Source organism: Prorops nasuta, unplaced genomic scaffold, assembly GCF_024137725.1.
Source record: "Prorops nasuta isolate Cenicafe-Biocafe unplaced genomic scaffold, Cenicafe_Pnas_1.2 PNAS00001, whole genome shotgun sequence".
Lineage (NCBI taxonomy): Eukaryota > Metazoa > Arthropoda > Insecta > Hymenoptera > Bethylidae > Prorops > Prorops nasuta.
Genome location: NW_027116798.1, coordinates 3745134 through 3764260, shown reverse-complemented (window position 1 = coordinate 3764260; position 19127 = coordinate 3745134). Strand labels below are relative to the sequence as shown.

The following is a 19127-nucleotide window of genomic DNA, read 5'->3' as shown; positions in this document are numbered from 1 at the left end:
TCCATTGCACTCGGTGCAGTTCAATCCCAGAATCGGTAAACTGATTCGAAGAAAATATTGAATTTATATCATTACGCGCTCGTATCAGAACGAGCTCATGGCGTGCATTGATAACGACACGTTTGTAATCTTCGCAGAATCCCAACAGCATATGCAGGGGAACGCAAAAGCTGAATGTGTCAGCAACATTTTCATGCTCTTGAGTGGCAACGAACCAGCCAGAATGACGTAGACTCATACTCTCTTCACTGCTGAAAGATATGAGATTCTTCATACTGGTAGTGATATCAACGTTTTTGCACCGATCAATCTCAATATCGTTCAATTCATAACGAATTTCATCGAACAGAAATGCCATGGAATTAGCGTCGAGCATAACTTTATCCGTCTGTTACGTACTGGGTAGTCGTGGCCGCCTATCGGTCGTGTTTCGCGCTGACTCGACACTACAGTCTGGGTCAGTAGAAACGCCGATTGGGCTTAGCGACACACAGTACAATGAACTAAAGTATTACACTCCGAGCGGTAAGAATGTAATGAATTGGCAGGATTCGGGGTGAATGATAGCGTGTATAAACACACGTTGGAACAGTAGATTTGACACAATGCTATGTATTTTCGGATATTACAAACGTACTTACAGTAAACACTAAATATGCTGTATCAGCATTCGCAGGATTATTTACTAGTCGTCACAACTATTGGAGAGACTAGACTCTCCTATGGTTGTGGATTACTCGCACTTAATTAATTATGATCAGTTCGTAGTAGTTGTTGGTATCTTTCAGAACGGTACGTGTTAGGCACGACTGAAAGATGAACACTCGCGACAATTTCTACACGACTTGTTTCGGATTGAATTATACTAGACTTAACAACCAGTACACGGCGACTGGGCAAGAGATTTGGTTAAAATACGGTGGAGTACTCTGCTCCCGTGGAACGAACACTAGAGTTACGACCTTGGAACGCGGATGATGCGGCAGCGGCTAAGCTTGCACAGAATAAGACTCGACTTGGGGGTCGCGGAACTCGCATATATGTAGGAGGCTTAATAGGTCATGTGTCGTCAGTAGCGCCATGATCTTTCGACACATGACGACCAAAAAGTCTCCACATCCACGGCCGACGCCCAAGGTTTGACGCATTTCCGGAAAAAAATTCCGGGTGTCAGCAATGTGCAATACTACCGGTATTGCACACGAACGCGTGCGATCTACTTTGGTTCGGCGAGGTGGCTGACCCCTACGTTACACCTCCCCCCTTAGATGAAACATTGTCCTGTGGAGGTCAATGTTTCCAGGATGAGAAGTATGGGTCAGGCCAACTGCTGACAGTTTCTAAAGGAATTCGGTACTTATTAACTAAAGGGTAGCGAGTCCCGTGGCATCGCTATTGGTTCCAGTTACGGCATACTCTGCACATGTCGAATAGGTTGTTGAAATGGCATGCTGACGGTGCGTACCGGAAGCATTGGCATGCTTTCGGCTGCTATCGTTGGAGTGCTTTGAACTCTTATAGAGGTGGTTGACGTCGGGCTGGTATGCGCAGGTGTCGGATTTCGTTTAAACCACAGGGCCGCAGCGATTAATATAATGAAGATAAAAAGAGATCCGGATGAAGCATATGAGATGATGGATGCTCTAAGGGTAGTGGAATCTTGTTTCTGTAGTTCCTTTGCTTCTCGGGCTATGTCCTTGAGGGCTACGTTGTTTTTGGATAGATTCCAGTCCTCCAATGGTTTACTCTTAATAGGCTGTATTTTTATTAATTTTTGTAAAGCTGGTATGTGACCTTCGGGTAGAAGTTCAGGGAGAGGCATCGGCTCTAGGGCTTCGAAGTGAGTAACATCGGACACCATCAGGGTTTGCAGTGATCGTAGCTGAGTAGATGTAGTGTCCGCAGATCCTTGGGGTCGCCCCTTCTGGGTGGCCTACAAGAGATTGAAGAGACAGACATCTGCTAGTCTGACGGAGTCTGAGACGGTGGTTGCGATTGAGAGTCTTTTCTCGACGTCGCAAGTGAGGCCTGGGGGCGTTCCATTCGTGGTTCGCGGTAACACCAGGCCGATCTTGGAGTCTGATCTCATCACGGAAGCAGAGATTGTCATGGCTGCCGGGAGGTCCCCTGCAAAGGGGGCCCCTGGTGTCGATGGCATTCTCCCGGAAGTGGTTAAGGTTGCAGCAATGAGCTGCCCCGCTGATTTTGCCCGGTTGTTCAACCGCTGCCTGGAACGCGGCGACTTTCCCGCTATCTGGAGGAGGGCGAGGGTTGTCCTAATCCCGAAAGGGATCGGGGGCTTCAGACCCATATCTCTCCTACCGGTGGTGGGGAAGTTGTTCGAGAGGGTAGTTGTCGCTCGTCTTACGGAGGTTTATGAGGGGGTCGCACCTCTCGCGGACGGTCAATACGGGTTCCGTCCTGGTAGAAGTACCATGGATGCCGTATCGGCTGTCCAGAATTTTATTCGGATCACCCTTCGGGGGTCTGTGTACCGGAGCAAACGCGTGGCCGTAATCCTTCTCGACATTAAGAACGCGTTCAATTCTGTGTCGCATGCGGCCATCTTGGAGGCCCTGGTCGCCAATGGCGCGGTCCCGGGGGTGATTGTGGATATAGTCCGCAGTTACCTGGGGGACCGGGTCATTGAGTGCGCTGGACGGCAGTGGCGCGTTGGGGCGGGTGTTCCGCAGGGATCGGTCTTAGGACCTCTCCTGTGGAACATTTGTTTCGACGGTCTGCTGCGGTTGAGTCTCCCGGAGGGCTGCACGTTGACTTGTTACGCGGACGATACGGCATTGTGTGTGTCTGCGGGAAGCGTCGGGTCCTTGCAGTTGAAGGCTAACAGGGCTTTGTCGCGTATCGTTCTGTGGCTTGAGGGGAGGAACCTGGAGGTGAACGTCTCCAAATCGGAGGCTGTTTTCTTCTCTAGGAGGCGGTCTGATCGGGCTCCGCGGTTTTCGGTCGGGGGCGAGACGGTTTCCGTCTCCCCGCGGGCGAAATACCTCGGTGTGTGGTTGGATCGTCGTCTTTCCTTCAAGTTTCACATTGATTGCATGGTGGGAAAAGCCAAAAAGGCTGGGTGGGCGTTGAGTAGCTTATTGCCGAACGTGGGTGGGTCGGGGGTCTCGGGAAGGATGTTGTACACGAACTTAGTGCACAGCATTCTTCTTTACGGGGCGCCTTGCTGGGCTGAGGCTGCCTCTCGCCCAACCATTGCGAGGTCCCTAATCTCCGCGCAGAGGGTCATGGCGCTGAGGGTTTCCCGCGCGTGTCGTACGGCTTCGTCCTGTGCGCTATTAGTAATCTCGGGCATACCACCGGCCCATCTTTTAGCTTTGGAGCGCAGGGAGGTGTACGGTGCGTCGCGTGCGGGTGGCTCCTCGGCTGGCGTGGCCGAAGCGCGGAGATTGGCGAGGGCTAATTTAGTAGAGAGATGGCAGGCAGCATGGGACTCGGATGGTCGGGGTAGGTGGACCCACCACCTCATCCCGGACATCCGGTCCTGGCTGGCTGCTAATTGTAGAAGCTTGAACTACCATGTTTCCCAGATGCTCCTGGGGCATGGTAGTTTCATGAGTCATCGCGCGAGGGTGGGCCGCAGGGCGACTCCCGACTGCTGGTGCTCCCCGAATCCGGTCGCGGATACGGCGGAGCACACGCTGTTGTGGTGTCCCCTGTGGGAATGCGAAAGAGCAGAACTCTGTGATGCTTTAGGTGTGCCCTCGTTGGAGGTGGAGACCCTTGTGTCCCATGTTACGAGTACGCCGAGAGCTTGGAATGCATTTTCCAGCTTCTCGGTTAGGGTCCTCACCTCCAAGGACAGTAGAGTCCGAGCTGAGGAGTCTGCTGCTCTCTCCTCTGGGGTGGGGTAGAGTCTGGGGTTTTTGTTTGTCTGGGGATGACCGCATACGGTCGTAGAGTAGAGCGTATACCCTCCTACCTGATGTTATAAGCTATGCTTGGTACCGGGTAGGGGGGCAGGTAGGGGGTTTTGGTGGGTTAGAATCCCACATAACCTCTGGCCAAAACATCGGCCGCCAGAGGTACTTAACAAGCCGTAAGGCTTTAAGAAGTTTCCCCCTACCACGCAAAGCGTCGGAAAAAAAAAAAAAAAAAAAAAAGATGTAGTGTCCGCGAAGCATCCTGCTTCTAATTGGATAATTCCATCTCCAAGGATGGTTTCAGTTCCCCGTACGTTTCCTTGGCAGATGAGGGTGATTTGTTCCGGTTTTGGGAGAGAGTATAGCCAGGTTCGGGGTTGAACCAAAGGGGTCCAGAAGGGACCGGTGAAAGAGGCAACCCTGATGTCGCAACCAGTCCATTGGGTAGTGTCATGGTGCTGGAGGATGGATAACTCGCATTCTTGATTATACGCGATCTTATGAAGAGTTGCGCCAGGAGCGCAGTAGTATGTTTTCAGGTGATGAAGGCAATGGGATAGGGACTCGGAAGGGATGGGGGTGTAGAAGCGTTGGGAAGAGGAGACTGCTAGATAGGGATGGGCGGGTTGAATAAAGGTGGTGATAGTTTGGTTATCGGGACGATTATGGTGGGTTGGGTAAGGATAAGTTTTATACAGATGGTATTTTTCGTGGTTGAGTAAAGGGATTTCGATCACGACCACCAATTGTCCCTTGTAATAATTAACGTGTAAGTGAGAGAGTTCTTGAATGTCTTCCATGAGTACTTCCTCTTCGTCGAAAGGCCAGGAAAATCCGGTCCTAAAGGTGGCTTCCTGCAAGGCCTGTTGTAGCCGTGTAGGCGTGAGTATCATGGGGTGCAAAATTCCACGACGAGCGAAAAGAACAGCATCCACAAGGAATAGAATACTGGTCCTGTTTGATCGGCATACATTTCCATTTGTCGGATGTAATCTCGATGTACCCTTGCGTGTTTTTCCTGTTCAAGGGCATCATCGGTGAGAGCGATAGCGTCGGCCAAAGCCTTGGTTTGTTCTTGAAGCTCTTGGGTATGGTTGTTTAAGTTAGTGATAGAAAGGTGCAGGGCGGAGAATTCCGATTGTACCACAAGTAGACATGCTAGGCCGGTTCTGGCCCCCCCCACTCCTGTCCACTCGGCTGAGCCTGGTTGCGAGGTAGTGGGGGGAGCCAAGAAGTGCTAAGCGGTGGTGGTGGGGGAAATCGGAGGCTCCACGTGAGCTCGCAGCAAGTATGGGCGAGAGGGTTGCGGGGGTGCGGGAGGATACTTGCAGCATTTTGACATCACACCCCCACTCCTCTGACGTCAGGTCTCAGTTAGTAAAAGCAATTTCCTAGATGGTAAAACAGATTCTCCCTGCGTTTTTTTTTTGCTCGCGTAACCTTGAATCTTTGCAGCATGCTACTACCCCGTTGAACCCCCTTTACCCTAAATGTAGCTGAGTATGTTACTTTTTTCCATAGCTCAGCAATTTTTGAACTAATATATAATAGCATGCACAAACACAATTTTATAAATCAACAAAACAAAAATAAACCTTATTATATATGTTTTTATTGTAATAACAGTTAATTATAAAATGGTATTATTGAAATATACATTGATTAAAATGTTGATAATATAAATGTACAATGTTACATTTTTTTAAGTTATATATTTTCAGAAGATAATAGTTCAACAATTACATCTCGTTTTTCTTGACCCAATCTTCTCCTTTCAGTGCTTGAAGCCACGGTAATAAAGCTGCTGGTTCACACATATAACATGCTTTTTTTAAAAAGACTACTCTATTTTAAAATGATATTTTTAATTCGAAACTTCGTAACTATGAGATAGTAATTCCTGCTATAAGACCTTTTTAAAGCGTTCTTGACAGATGTCAGTGTTAACTGAAAAGTACATACAATCATCATATGCATTCAATATTACTACGTAAAGGCTAGAATGCTATAAATATACACCTATTCGTTTACTTCATCTTCAGTTATCATGACATTCTCGCTGTCGATTATTCCAGTAACTTTATTATTTTCAAAAATCGAGAAATTGTCCTCAATATCATCACTATTATCACTGTCAATTATTTCAATTACAGTATCAGCATCATCAGAATCATCTACATTGAATACTTCGTTTACTTCATCTTCAATTATCATGTCATTCTCGCTGTCGATTATTCCAGTAACTTTATTATTTTCATAAATCGAAAAATTGTCCTCAATATCATCACTATTATCACTGTTAATTATTTGAATTACAGTATTAGCATCATCAAAATCATCTGCGGTCAATACTTCAGTTACTTTATCTTCAACCATTGTCTCGTTCTCACCGTTGATCATTTCAATAACATCAATACATTCCTCGCTACAATCATCACTATTATCACTATTATCACTGTCAATTATTTCAATTACAGTATTAGCATCATTAGAATCATCTACATTGAATACTTCGTTTACTTCATCTTCAATTATCATGTCATTCTCTCTGTTGATTATTCCAGTAACTTTATTATTTGCAAAAATCGAAAAATTGTGCTCAATATCATCACTATTATCACTGTCAATTATTTGAATTACAGTATTAACATCATCAGAATCATCTGCGGTCAATACTTCAGTTACTTCATCTTCAATCATTGTCTCGTTCTCACCGTCGATTATTTCAATAACATCAATATATTCCTCGCTACAATCATCACTTATAATTTCCTCACAACGTTGCATATTTGTATTAATTTGAAATAGTAATTCAAATAATAAGTTCATATCCCTTTCAATTTCATTTAATATATTGTCACTACAATTGTATATAACTTTAATATTAACCATTGAAATAGTTTTTCTTCAAAATGTCTCCTTTACTTTAAACTGTTAAAACAGAGGATGAAACAAAAATCTAATGAACTGTTTAGAGCTACTCAAGTATTTAAAACATTTCCACCACCAACTACCTTAATAAAAGACACCCTTTCAACAGAAACGTTGGAGGTGTGTGTACTTATCATTCATATTTTATTTCGTTTGATGGAATTACACCCTACTTTAGATAAGCAAACACATATCATCATCTTGCTAAGCGATGAAACCAAAATCATCGTGAGAATCAACGTAATAGAGTTTCAAGGCAGAAACGTTTAAGGTATAACACATACACATGCTTTTAATAAAAGAAGAAGAATAATTTTATTAATAAGCCTATGTCGTTTAATTCTTAAATATGATATATATTAGAAAGATTTGTATGAACGATGTATGTTTCGGATGTGCAAATACTTTTGATGCTTCAGATATACAATCATACGCATGCTTTTAATAGAAGAATGATTTTATTAATAAGCCTAGGTCGTTTAATTCTTAAATATAATACATATTAGAAAGATTTGTATGAACGATGTATGTTTTGGATGTACAAATACTTTTGATGCATCAAATTTCAGCGAGAGAGAAGCGTGCTTCAGATATACAAATATCTTTGTCGTATTAAATATCAGCACGTGATGAAAATTAAGTACCTCTTAGACGCTCCACGCTGGACCTTACCGTAAAACGATATGTCATACGTGTGGGGGGTGAAATTGAGATCTTCAGCGAGATCATATTTTTTTACGAAATTTTAATATATATTTTATCCAGATGATAGATCTTTACAAATATGTTGATCGCTAACACATTGAAGATCATCAAAATATGCTTGAATGATTCATGCATATTCTTTTAATAGAATCATAATTTGATTAATCAGCAGTATATCATCTTACTAATCAGTGTTAATGACATGTTAAAAATCTGCACACGTTTTCAACAAAAAATTATTTACCCCTTCCATCAATGAATTTTACCCCCTCCATCAACAATTTTTTCTATATAAATGGATTCGAATAATACTGAACCAGCTTCAATCTGTTCAAACTTTAGCTAGTGCATCGACCGCACAACCAGCAAGAATCTTCCGATCAGTACTTTAGTTAGTGCATCAACCACAACCAGTAAGAAAACTCAGATCAGTTTATACCTCAGTCTCAATTGCTAAAGAAAGGTAGGAATATATTATTCAAATATTGTTTTAATTTTTCAATAATAATAATAATAATAGTTTTCTCTAATATAGGGTCTACATAAAATGGCATTTTTAACTGGAGTTAATGCATTCGCTTTCATCCCTGAGAAGACATTTGTTAAATTAAACAGTCTCGAGGAAAATAAAGAATATGAAATAATTGAAATGATGAAAATAAAGACTAAATATGGAATGAGGATAATAGCGAAACTATCAACGGAGGATTGGTTTTATCTCCCTGCCCGGATGGTTGCCTTACTCGAATCGCAGGATCAGTTTACGGAGCTGATAAATGCAGCATCACAAAATATTTTAATCATGAAATACTTAGGCGGGAATTATAATAATTTAGAATTTAAGATTAAACAATAAGTGTTTTGCATAATAAATGAGTGAATAAAATGCTTTATATATATTTATTAAAAAGTGCTTTATTTTTTTTTTCTAACCTTACATATCTAACTTACATTTCTAACAATATTCGTAAGCGGATTATAGTCTATAATTTTATCATGTATAATTAAACAATAGGCTGTAGTATTACTCGGAATATTTTTCCAACACTCGATTTCAATCTTAACATCGACCGTGCCGGTTTTCACTGACTCGTTCTGATGTGAACAATCAATTACAAAGAGCGGACCGTATTGCAAGAAGTTTAGGTAATCGAGCATTGGTTTCGACAGTTTTTCACCAGCATAATATGAGTGGAAAAATTTTACATACATATCATAGAGTACGGAGTAGCGAGATTTCGTGAAATCAGTATCGAGACGATCGTACGGATAAAATTCAGAATTTAAATAGACTTTAACATCACGTACATCGCAATCGCTAAATTTAAGTACATTCGAATATTGATCGTTCTTCTTATTCTTTCTAAACGCCAGTATCACGTATCGAGGCTTCTCCAATTGTGTAGCTGCTTTAACAGCCCATGTATGTCGCTGTGTTTGTGGTAAAAGGGGATATTCGTAGAGCTCCCAGGAACGAAAAGCCATGGTGAGATTTTTATTCTGCTCGATAATGCGTAGAAATTGTAGTTTGGTAAATTCATTTAAAGTTACGTGAGGCATTCTCCATTGCACTCGATGCAGTTCAATCCCAGAATCGGTAAACTGATTCGAAGAAAATATTGAATTTATATCATTACGCGCTCGTATCAGAACGAGCTCATGGCGTGCATTGATAACGACACGTTTGTAATCTTCGCAGAATCCCAACAGCATATGCAGGGGTACGCAAAAGCTGAATGTTTCAGCAACATTTTCACGCTCTTGAGTGGCAACGAACCAGCCAGAATGACGTAGACTCATACTCTCTTCACTGCTTAAAGATACGAGATTCTTCATACTGGTGGTGATACCAACGTTTTTGCACCGATCAATCTCAATACCGTTCAATTCATAACGAATTTCATCAAACAGAAATGCCATGGAATTAGCGTCGAGCATAACTTTATCCGTCAAAGGTGTAGTAGCAGCACGAGTACCTTCAATCAGCTTCCCCTCTATGTAGAGGTAACTACCACTGGGCAAAAGAATCAAATCTTGCTGTTGTATTGGGATACGAATTTCATCGCTATTTCCCAATGATGCATTCGCATACGGATTGTAAGCATGTATTTCCAATTTAGTGATGCGGTTGTCGTACGCAGGCTGTGCGGTAACGTTCAATGGATCCATTATTTCTTTTCTTCACAGTCAGACCCAATGAGTGTAAAAAATTTATATTTTTTCTTGTCAAAACTTTTTTGTCACCGATCACGTTTTTCCCTATTTCACTCTGAACTGATGTATTCAGCTCTGATGCAGCTAATTGACTGATTGGTTCATCGAGTAATGTTGGTTTATAATCGTCGGTATTCTTATAAATCAACATCTTCTAATGTGTAATCGTATGGTGATTTCCTCCTTTCCAAAATTTACAGGACGATTGTCTTGATCGAGAATACGTAATGTGAGACGATCGATTACCCTTGCAATGACTGGCAAGTAAATGACGTTCTTCGGTGTTTCCGAGATTTTATAGCCTGGTGGAACGCTTGGGAAAAATTCGTGGATGACATGTCGTGGTCTACCGTTCGTATATGCACCAGCGGTAATGTTACATTCGATACGTAGAATATTTACTTTTAAAATGTTCACAGGCTCGTCTGATTCAGCCCAAGTGTTTGGTAGGATTACGCGGTCTGACGAAAATCCTAGCAGAGAACCAATATTATTAATTTTTGTAAAATCAATAGAATATTTACACATTATTTCACTTTTCAGTGTGTTATTGTTGGCGCGCAGAATAATAACATTATCATCATAAGGTAACTCCATCCGCATACGCAAGTATTCATTTATCGCACTCAACTCATAACAGCCTGTAGGTATGGTTATTAGTTTATTTTTACCAAAGTAAAAATTATTATTCGTCTCATCTACATTGGCGATCGAGTAGAAACTTTGAAAATCTACGAGCCCCAGTTCATAGTGACCGTCGTCTAGATTAATCGGAGGGAAAAAATTTGATTCCAACACATGACCGTGTCCTGATAGCGTAAATGTTAAAGACATTTTGTCTGTTCTCTTAGAAATTTAACACACAACTGACCACAAATGCTCGTATCATACGACTGATATTGGTCATGATTGTAATAAATTGTACTAAGCGGACCGAAGTACCGAACAAGTTCAGTCGGTGGTTTCAGATTACCGAAAGAATCGAAATATTTTACAAGATTATTGCATTTAACGTAGGCAACCCAGTGAGTGCCTGGACCATTAGAATCGTCAAGGTTAACGATTGCACATTCATTAGACCATGGACCGTTTCGTGGTAGACTTGTACGCATAAAGACTCCACGGAAATTTGGCATATCATGACATACGTGAGATAATTGAATATTACTTGTAGCACCAGATCTTGGTAGACCGTGTACAGTTACTTTTTTGTTCGCTTCTTTGACATTGATTTTTTTGCTACGCCTCCTCCGCTTCGTTTGTACGGTGCGAGATACAGCCCCCGTCCGTCTCTTGCAGTTGCTTCTATCATACGATTGTGACGCTGCATTTCTTCCAACTGTTTTTTCGCAGCTTTGGCATCGTTTACAGCTTTCGCTATACCTGATGCTCCACCTGCTAGTGCTCCAACCGCACCTAGCAGTGGGAGCAGAGGCAACAAGCCGCCCCGTTTTTTAGGCACTCGAATTTTACGTTTTTTTACAGCACTATTTCCAGTTTTTCTCACTGCTGCTTTCCTCACCATATCTGTTTGTAATCCTAAACCAAGTTTACGCTTTGCGTTCATAGACGCCCAGACAGCTGTTGCTGCAGCACGCTCACCCAAGGTTGCGTCACCAGCTGTGATACGTCTACGTGCACGTTTTGCGAGCACTTTATCAGCTTGATGACGCTGCGATAGGTCTTTGTATTGCGAATATGCGATATCGTGTTCCAGACAGGCTTCGTCCAGCTGGTTCACACCTCGATCACCGCGTGCTAATCGTTCTTGAAGTCGAGTTCCTGGTCCACAGTAATTGTATCCCGGTAAATGAAGCTCAATCGGTAGTTTGTTTATTGTTTTATTGAGAAATGATCCACATCCAACGCACGACATGTATAACAATCTTTTATCAACGGTGGTAGTCCATCCGCATGAGTAGTATTAGGTAGATTGAAATGTTGTAAACAATAGCGATATTTTTGAACCTCAGGATCTGCACGAATATGCTTGGGTAATTTATTCCAATATCTGTCAATACTGTGTGAAAAGTACTTTAAAAGTACAATTTTCGGTACGTATTCCAATTCATCACTGCTTAACTCCTCCAAACTTGTAACATCCAACACAAATGCAGGCATAATGAAAACTGATTCAATTCTCTGATTTCATGCCTATAAATAGCTCGTGCAATTAAGATTTAACCTCACAGTCGTTCGAGAATGCATTTCGTAAAGCAGCCATTAAGTATCAATATCTCTAATACCGATTATCACACTGCCACCGTTAGTGATATGAAACGTCATGGAACTTTGCTACCGTCAACTATACGCTGTATAGTTTGCGGACCCTCAAATTGTGGGAAAACAAACGTATTGCTAAGTCTTATTGAGAGTCCTCACGGTGTAAGATTTGACAACCTGTACGTTTACTCGAAATCGTTACAGCAACCGAAGTACCGTTACTTGGAACAGCTATTGACAGATATGGAGGAAATTGGTTATCATCAATTTTCAAATAATAGTGAGGTTATAAGTGTGACAGATGCATTACCAAATTCAATCTTTATATTTGATGATGTGGCAAGCGATAAGCAGGACAATATAAGAGACTACTTTTCAATGGGTCGGCACTCGAGCATCGATTGCTTCTATCTTTGTCAGACCTATGCCAAGATCCCAAAACATCTGATTCGTGACAATGCAAATATGATAATCATTTTTAAGCAGGATGGGACTAACTTGAAGCATGTTTACAAAGATCATGTAAACACTGATATGACATTTGAAAAATTTTGCGAATTGTGTTCAAAGTGTTGGCAGGAAGATTATGGATTTTTAGTAATTGATAAGGACAGTGGTATGCAAAATGGTCGATATCGGAAGGGTTTCGATGAATATGCAACCATCGAATAGCATAAAGCATCATATCAGTGCTGAAAAGTGTTAGTCTAACGTAGAGCATTGAACAGTGTAAATACATTATTAAGCAAATCAGTTATAGAGATAAACGGGTTAATTGAATCGCTAAACAGGTTGGTCGAACCGCTAAACCGATCGATTAAACCGCTGAACTGGTCGATTGAACAGCTGAACCGGTTGGTCGAACCGCTGAACCGGTCATTTGAACCGCTGAACCGGTCGGTCGAACCGCTGAACCGGTCAGACGAACCGCTGAACCGGTCGGTCGAACCGCTGAACCGGTCAGGTGAACCGCTGAACCGGTCATTTGAACCGCTGAACCGGTCGATCGAACAGCTGAACAGGTCGGTTGAACCGCTGAACCGGTCGGTCGAACCGCTGAACCGGTCAGGTGAACCGCTGAACCGGTCATTTGAACCGGTCATTTGAACCGCTGAACCGGTCGGTCGAACAGCTGAACAGGTCGGTTGAACCGCTGAACAGGTCGGTTGAACCGCTGAACCGGTCGGTTAAACCGCTAAACAGGTCGGTTGAACCGCTAAACAGCTCGATTGAACCGCTGAACCGGTCGGTCGAACCGCTGAACAGCTCGATTGAACCGCTAAACAGGTCGGTTGAACCGCTGAACAGCTCAATTGAACCGCTAAACAGGTCGGTTGAACCGCTAAACAGCTCGATTGAACCGCTGAACCGGTCGGTCGAACCGCTAAACCGGTCAATCGAACCGCTGAACAGCTCGATTGGACCGCTAAACAGGTCGGTTGAACCGCTAAACAGGTCAGTTGAACCGCTAAACAGATCGGTTGAACCGCTAAACCGGTCAGGTGGACCGTTGAACCGGTCGGTCGAACAGCTAAACCGGTCGGTTGAATCGCTGAACCTGTCGGTCGAACTGCTAAACTAGTTGATTGAACAGCTTTAAAGATCGATTGAACTAGCACATTGACTGCTTAAACAATTAAAAGTTTATAAAAAAATGGATGAAAAGTCACTACTTAAGAAGATTGCTGAAACGAGTGAGGTGATTCGTGAAAAACATCGCGCACTGAAATCGGAAAGATCAATGGTGGAAAGTAGATTGAATGAAACTTTTAAACCAATAGTTGATCCACTGAAAAAACTAGTTATGCAAACAGATAATAGCAATGAAGAATCTTATGACTTAAACATTGATCTAAATCATGACAAGAAGCGGAAACGTTATCATACTTCAACCCCCAATGAGTATATTATCAAGAAAAAAAAGAAATTGCATAACAATGACGGTACTCTTACAAATAAATCATTGATGATCTATGATGATAATGATGAAAAATCTACTTTTGATAAATCAATATTACCAATGAAATCAATGCCAGAATCTACATCATTACATTCAGAGCCTGGACAAGAATCTGCATCATTACATTCAGAGCCAGGACAAGAGTCTACATCATCATCACATTCAACATCAAGACAGGAAACCTTAGGATTGCTCAAAAAACAAATAAATCATTCCATAGATTGGAGATCATTTCCACCTATTGCACGTCATTATATGCATTTGCTCCTTTTCGGTAATAAAGATGAAATCGATCACGGTTTTGGAGTTACATTAGATGAAAGGAACCAATATGTGATGGGAAGATGTACATTTGATATTAGTCATGAAGGTGATATTTTAATTGATAAAAAGCGCTATATTGGTACGAGAGGGCTTTTTGAATTAATCTTCATGAAAGAGCCTGATAGAAAGCTCTACACCATTGATGACAAGATCATATATAAGCAAATCCTTGAACAAACTAAATCATATAAAAGAGCAAATGATAGTTACCAACAGGTTCAAGGGAATAAGGGTCCAAAGTATAAGAAAATTATTCAACCACTAATTTACAATAAAGTACCATCACAACGAGTGATAGCTGGTAGTGGATTTATGCGTGTTACTGATGAGTCTGTAAACTATATACATTGGAACGATCCTAATGAATTAGTTGATCGATTGCGACTTTTAATTGCATCAACCACCGCAGGTCATACAAACCACCATAATGAAATACAGTCAATAATAGAAGAGTTGCGTGAAGAGGATCTTATTCTATAAAAGGGTACAGTTTATAAACATTTTCTTCAGTTGCGTACTACACGTCAATATGTCAATTAACAAATTTGGTAGTGGTTTTAACGTAAGGAAAGAATTTAATATTGGTACAATAAATGTGACTAAAAGAGCACTGGATTTGAATAATAAAAAAATAGTAAATTTAACTATTGATTCTGATAATAATACATGTGCTGTGAATATAAAGTTCTTGCAACACAGTTTAGCTAAATTGGAGGAGAAAATTGAAGAAAGAATAAATAAAAAAATACAGGAGATTGAGGCAAAACTTTTGCAAATAAACAGCAAGATTAATGATGGATCCAAAAAGTGAATGTTTAGGATGCATCATACATTTTATACTCATGATAATCGATTGCTTTCGAAAGAAAAAGAATCATGAGTGAAAAAAAGAAACAGAAATTATATGTGCATGGGGGAAAGGTTGTAAAAAGCGAATCAGGGAAAATCGTGAGTGAAGAAAAGAAACAACTGGTGCAAGAGTTACATGTCCCTGCGAGAAGAAATTTTCCACGACGAAAAGTCATAATACGTGGTTTCGATGATCTCTGGCAGGCTGACCTTGTTGATATGCGTTATTATGTTGATACTGGTCATCACTATATTCTGACAGTGATTGATACCTTATCGAAGTATGGTTGGGCAGTAGCGCTTAAGACAAAAAGTGGTAAGGAAGTGACCACAGCTATGGGAAAAATTTTAAAGAGTGGAAGATGTCCCAAAAATTTGCAAACTGATAATGGTAAAGAATTTTACAACAACGAGTTTCAACTGCTCATGAAAAAACGTGGAATAAATCATTACTCCACGTACAGCACGTTAAAAGCGTCAATAGTCGAGCGTTGGAATCGAACCTTAAAAACCGAAATGTGGAAACGTTTTACACTGGACGGTAGTGACAAATGGCGAAATATACTGCAACAGCTGGTAGATGATTATAACGCGCGAAGACATCGTACTATACGAATGCGACCCGTTGACGTGAAACCTGAGCATGCTGAGCATCTGCTTGCTACTGTATATAGCAACATTAAGATCGTTGGACGTACCAAGTTCAAGGCTGGTGATTTCGTGCGAATCAGTAAATACAAAAATGCGTTTGCTAAAGGTTACACACCGAACTGGACTACTGAAATATTTCAAATTACAAAAGTGCAAAGGACAAATCCTGCCACGTATCTACTTAGAGATTCTCGTGGTACAGACATACATGGTGGATTTTATGAATATGAACTTTTAAAAACAGCTAATCCTGATGTATACTTGGTAGAGAAGATATTGCGTAAGAAAGGGAATAAGGTATTTGTAAAATGGTTAGGAATGGATAAAACGCATAATTCGTGGATAAATAAGAATAATGTTTTGTAATAATAATAATAATAATTTATGTAATATAATATAATACAATAAATACAGCTATTAAAATCTACTCTTTTAACCTATAATGTCCCCAAGGTAGAGTCGCTACAGAACCGGGTGTTATGTGACGTTTATCGTCATACGGACTGAGAGCAATTTTTCGCTGAGTAGTGGAAAACACCTTGTGCAATTTCGAACGAATTAAATTTTGGTTACGGGACTGTACGGTGAAATTATCCAAACAATCCTTGTAGTCGTCAAAAGTTATGTTTCTATCGATAACATAACCTTTGACCCCCTTAGCCTTTTTGGTAATTTTCGTACAGTCCTGCACCTTAAAGGTATACATTTTCGCTCTCAGTCCAACGAACTCGGTCATGATCTTTCCATTGTTCTCATCCTTCATTAACCCAGGCACTTTTTTATTGACTCGAGGTAAGCCGTACCGATTATCAGGAGGGTAATCGCTGGTGTCGAATTTGACCAGATCACGTTTCATGACCGAGTAAACATCGTCACACTCGATACTGTACACTAGACTGTCCGTGTCGGTATACATCGCTTTACATTTACTGCCGAATGTAGGAAGCATATAATCGTAATGGAATTCATACAGACAGGTCTTTGAAATATCTAAAATGCTCATGCCTACGTACACGGGCTTATCAAACTTCGCGGATAATTTCGACAATTGAATAGCGACCAAATTCTCTTTAAATATCGCACGACTGTGAAAATTCGGTTTGGAAATCAACGCTTCCGCCCCGTATCTTCCCTCCCACTTGGTTACGAGCCTCACGTCAACTCTATTCCTAACATTTTCCATAGTCTTACCAAATACTGCATTGTTCATTAGCTTGAAGAGATTCTTCTCGAAATCGTTTTTCGAGGCTGTCCGCAAGCGTGTATTTAATTCGATATACGCCTTCAGCCAGGTGGACTGCCGGAACTTTAAACCGCGATAAATGCGTTTTAAGACGATACCGTTACGTATACACTGCTGTAGAGCACGGTAGTGTATCACATAACGCGTCTTATCGTCGACGGTTGCGAGCAGTTTCTCCTGGTGTGAACCTGGCGGCTTCTCACGCACCGGGCAGAATGGTAGATCGGAGTGTTTGTCGTGAAGCTCGCGTGGATATTCCAAGTTCACCTCCAAAATATAGCCTTCGGACGAATCCTCGGACACATTAAGGATGTCGAGATTGGCAGCGTCATCGATCCATTGGAAACCGTGGGTTGGCAACGGTTGACACATTGCCCATCCATATAGATTATTAACGTCGTAATACATCAAGTATTTCGACGGTTCCGCCGGATCGTAGTTTCGCATGTACTGATTGTTGGCCCTCTCATAGCGGTGGGAGCACTGGCTCAAACCACCGCGTATACCGCGTTCAATAAAAAGCAACATGTCCACATCGGTGAAGAGTTCCAGACGGATTCCCGTATGCTTGAGCATCGCGTCCCAAGTGAAGCCTGGAAGCGTATAATAGTGAGCAGGATCTAAACTATAATTTTTCATGCAGCTATCGCGAAAACTCTCGAAAACATCGGCCAACAATAGGACATCGGTCTTTAAATAAAGATCGCTGTACTCCCCGAGTGTTGTCACAGAGAATTTGGCCCATACCTCTTTGGCATGATTATATGCTTCTTCCGTGATATCGCTATCGGACAGTCTATTGTAGAACAACTCTCGTGCAGGTAAAACCGTTTCTTCCAAGCGAGTAATGTTATCCACATAATCGTAAGGAAAAATACCTTTTCTCGTAAGCAGGCTGAACTGTTCAATACTTAATTCCGAAAATTGTGACTCTAAATTTTTCAGCTGAGATCTATTCAGATATGAACTCAATTTATCCAAACTGGATGCCATAAATTTGAACGAATCGATGAATCTTAGCTGTATATTATACTTTCGCAGATATTTACTAAATGAAGTGTATTTTTCCTTATTTACAGGCAGCAAATTTACCGATCCCTCAAGCGTATTCACGATCGCCTCAAAAATAAAATGTGAATCATAGCCGGATAAATTATGGAATATTACGGGAATAACATGCGAGTCTTTAAAGTTTAAGTTGCAATTATTATGAGCCGGTCCTCTATATCTACCAGTTAGGTGATCATGATCGCGAATACGCACTTGATTTGGAAGAAACGGTTTTTCACAAATGTGACAATTAGGTTCACTGTAGTGCCGCGAAATTTCAACATCACTAAGAGTATTCATCGGTATTACAGTCTTCAATTTTTCGCTGACGATGCGTGCAATGCTCTCGAGCTCGCATACGAACCATTCGATGCAATTAGCACCTCGATGTGAATTATAACATGAGAGTGACGCATTGCGAGCACTTTTTAAATAATACCCTACACTAAAAGGTACATGTTTCTGATAATCGTAACTATTTTTACTACTATTACTACTATTGTTAATTTTCTCTAGTAAACATTCAAAGTCTGCATAGACGACAAACGGCACTCTTTCACTGTTCTTCTGGTTTTTAAAAGATACCCAGCAGTCTTCAGCTTTCCTTGGTAGAATTACGTGCAGGTTGTCATTAAGCTGCACACAATCCCTCTCATGCGACTGTAGCTTATCTGCAGTACGGAAATAGTCTAAACAGCTGAAATGAATTATTGATATTATTAGTATTTTTTTATAAAATATTAATATCTCTAGTATAATTCTTACTTACCGATCACAAATATGAGCACTGTGTTCTCTTTTACTTATTTGGCTGCTTATCAACCTTGGAAGATTTCTTATACAAAGAAAGTGTGGAGTTCCCTGGTCATCCGTGATGAGGAGGAGGTTAACATGCCTAGAACGTTTCATCTTTGTTATCTGAAGCGGTACAATGTTCACTTTGGCTTTACAATCATGTTCCTCCTCTACCTCCTCCATGGTAAAGACATTAACTGAAATGTCATTATCCACCTCAAATTTCGGAATTTGTTTTAGAGTGGTCGGAAACGTTATACTTCCTACATCTAAAACAGACCGATAATGTGGATAGGAG

The 19127-nt window shown here is 41.3% G+C and overlaps 1 protein-coding gene across 1 annotated transcript; it reads right to left on the bottom strand.

Moving 5' to 3' along the window:
* Window positions 1-16165: 16165 nt before the first annotated feature.
* On the bottom strand, window positions 16166-16793 carry LOC136774791 (uncharacterized). The gene has a single exon (XM_066729269.1). It carries the CDS (start codon window positions 16742-16744, stop codon window positions 16166-16168), a length of 579 nt encoding a protein of 192 aa, XP_066585366.1. The 5' UTR covers window positions 16745-16793.
* Window positions 16794-19127: the final 2334 nt, after the last annotated feature.

What these genes read in the sequence shown, in the direction of transcription:
- LOC136774791 (XM_066729269.1), bottom strand. Translation starts at nt 16,744, where the DNA reads ATGAGCATTTTAGATATTTCAAAGACCTGTCTGTATGAATTCCATTAC.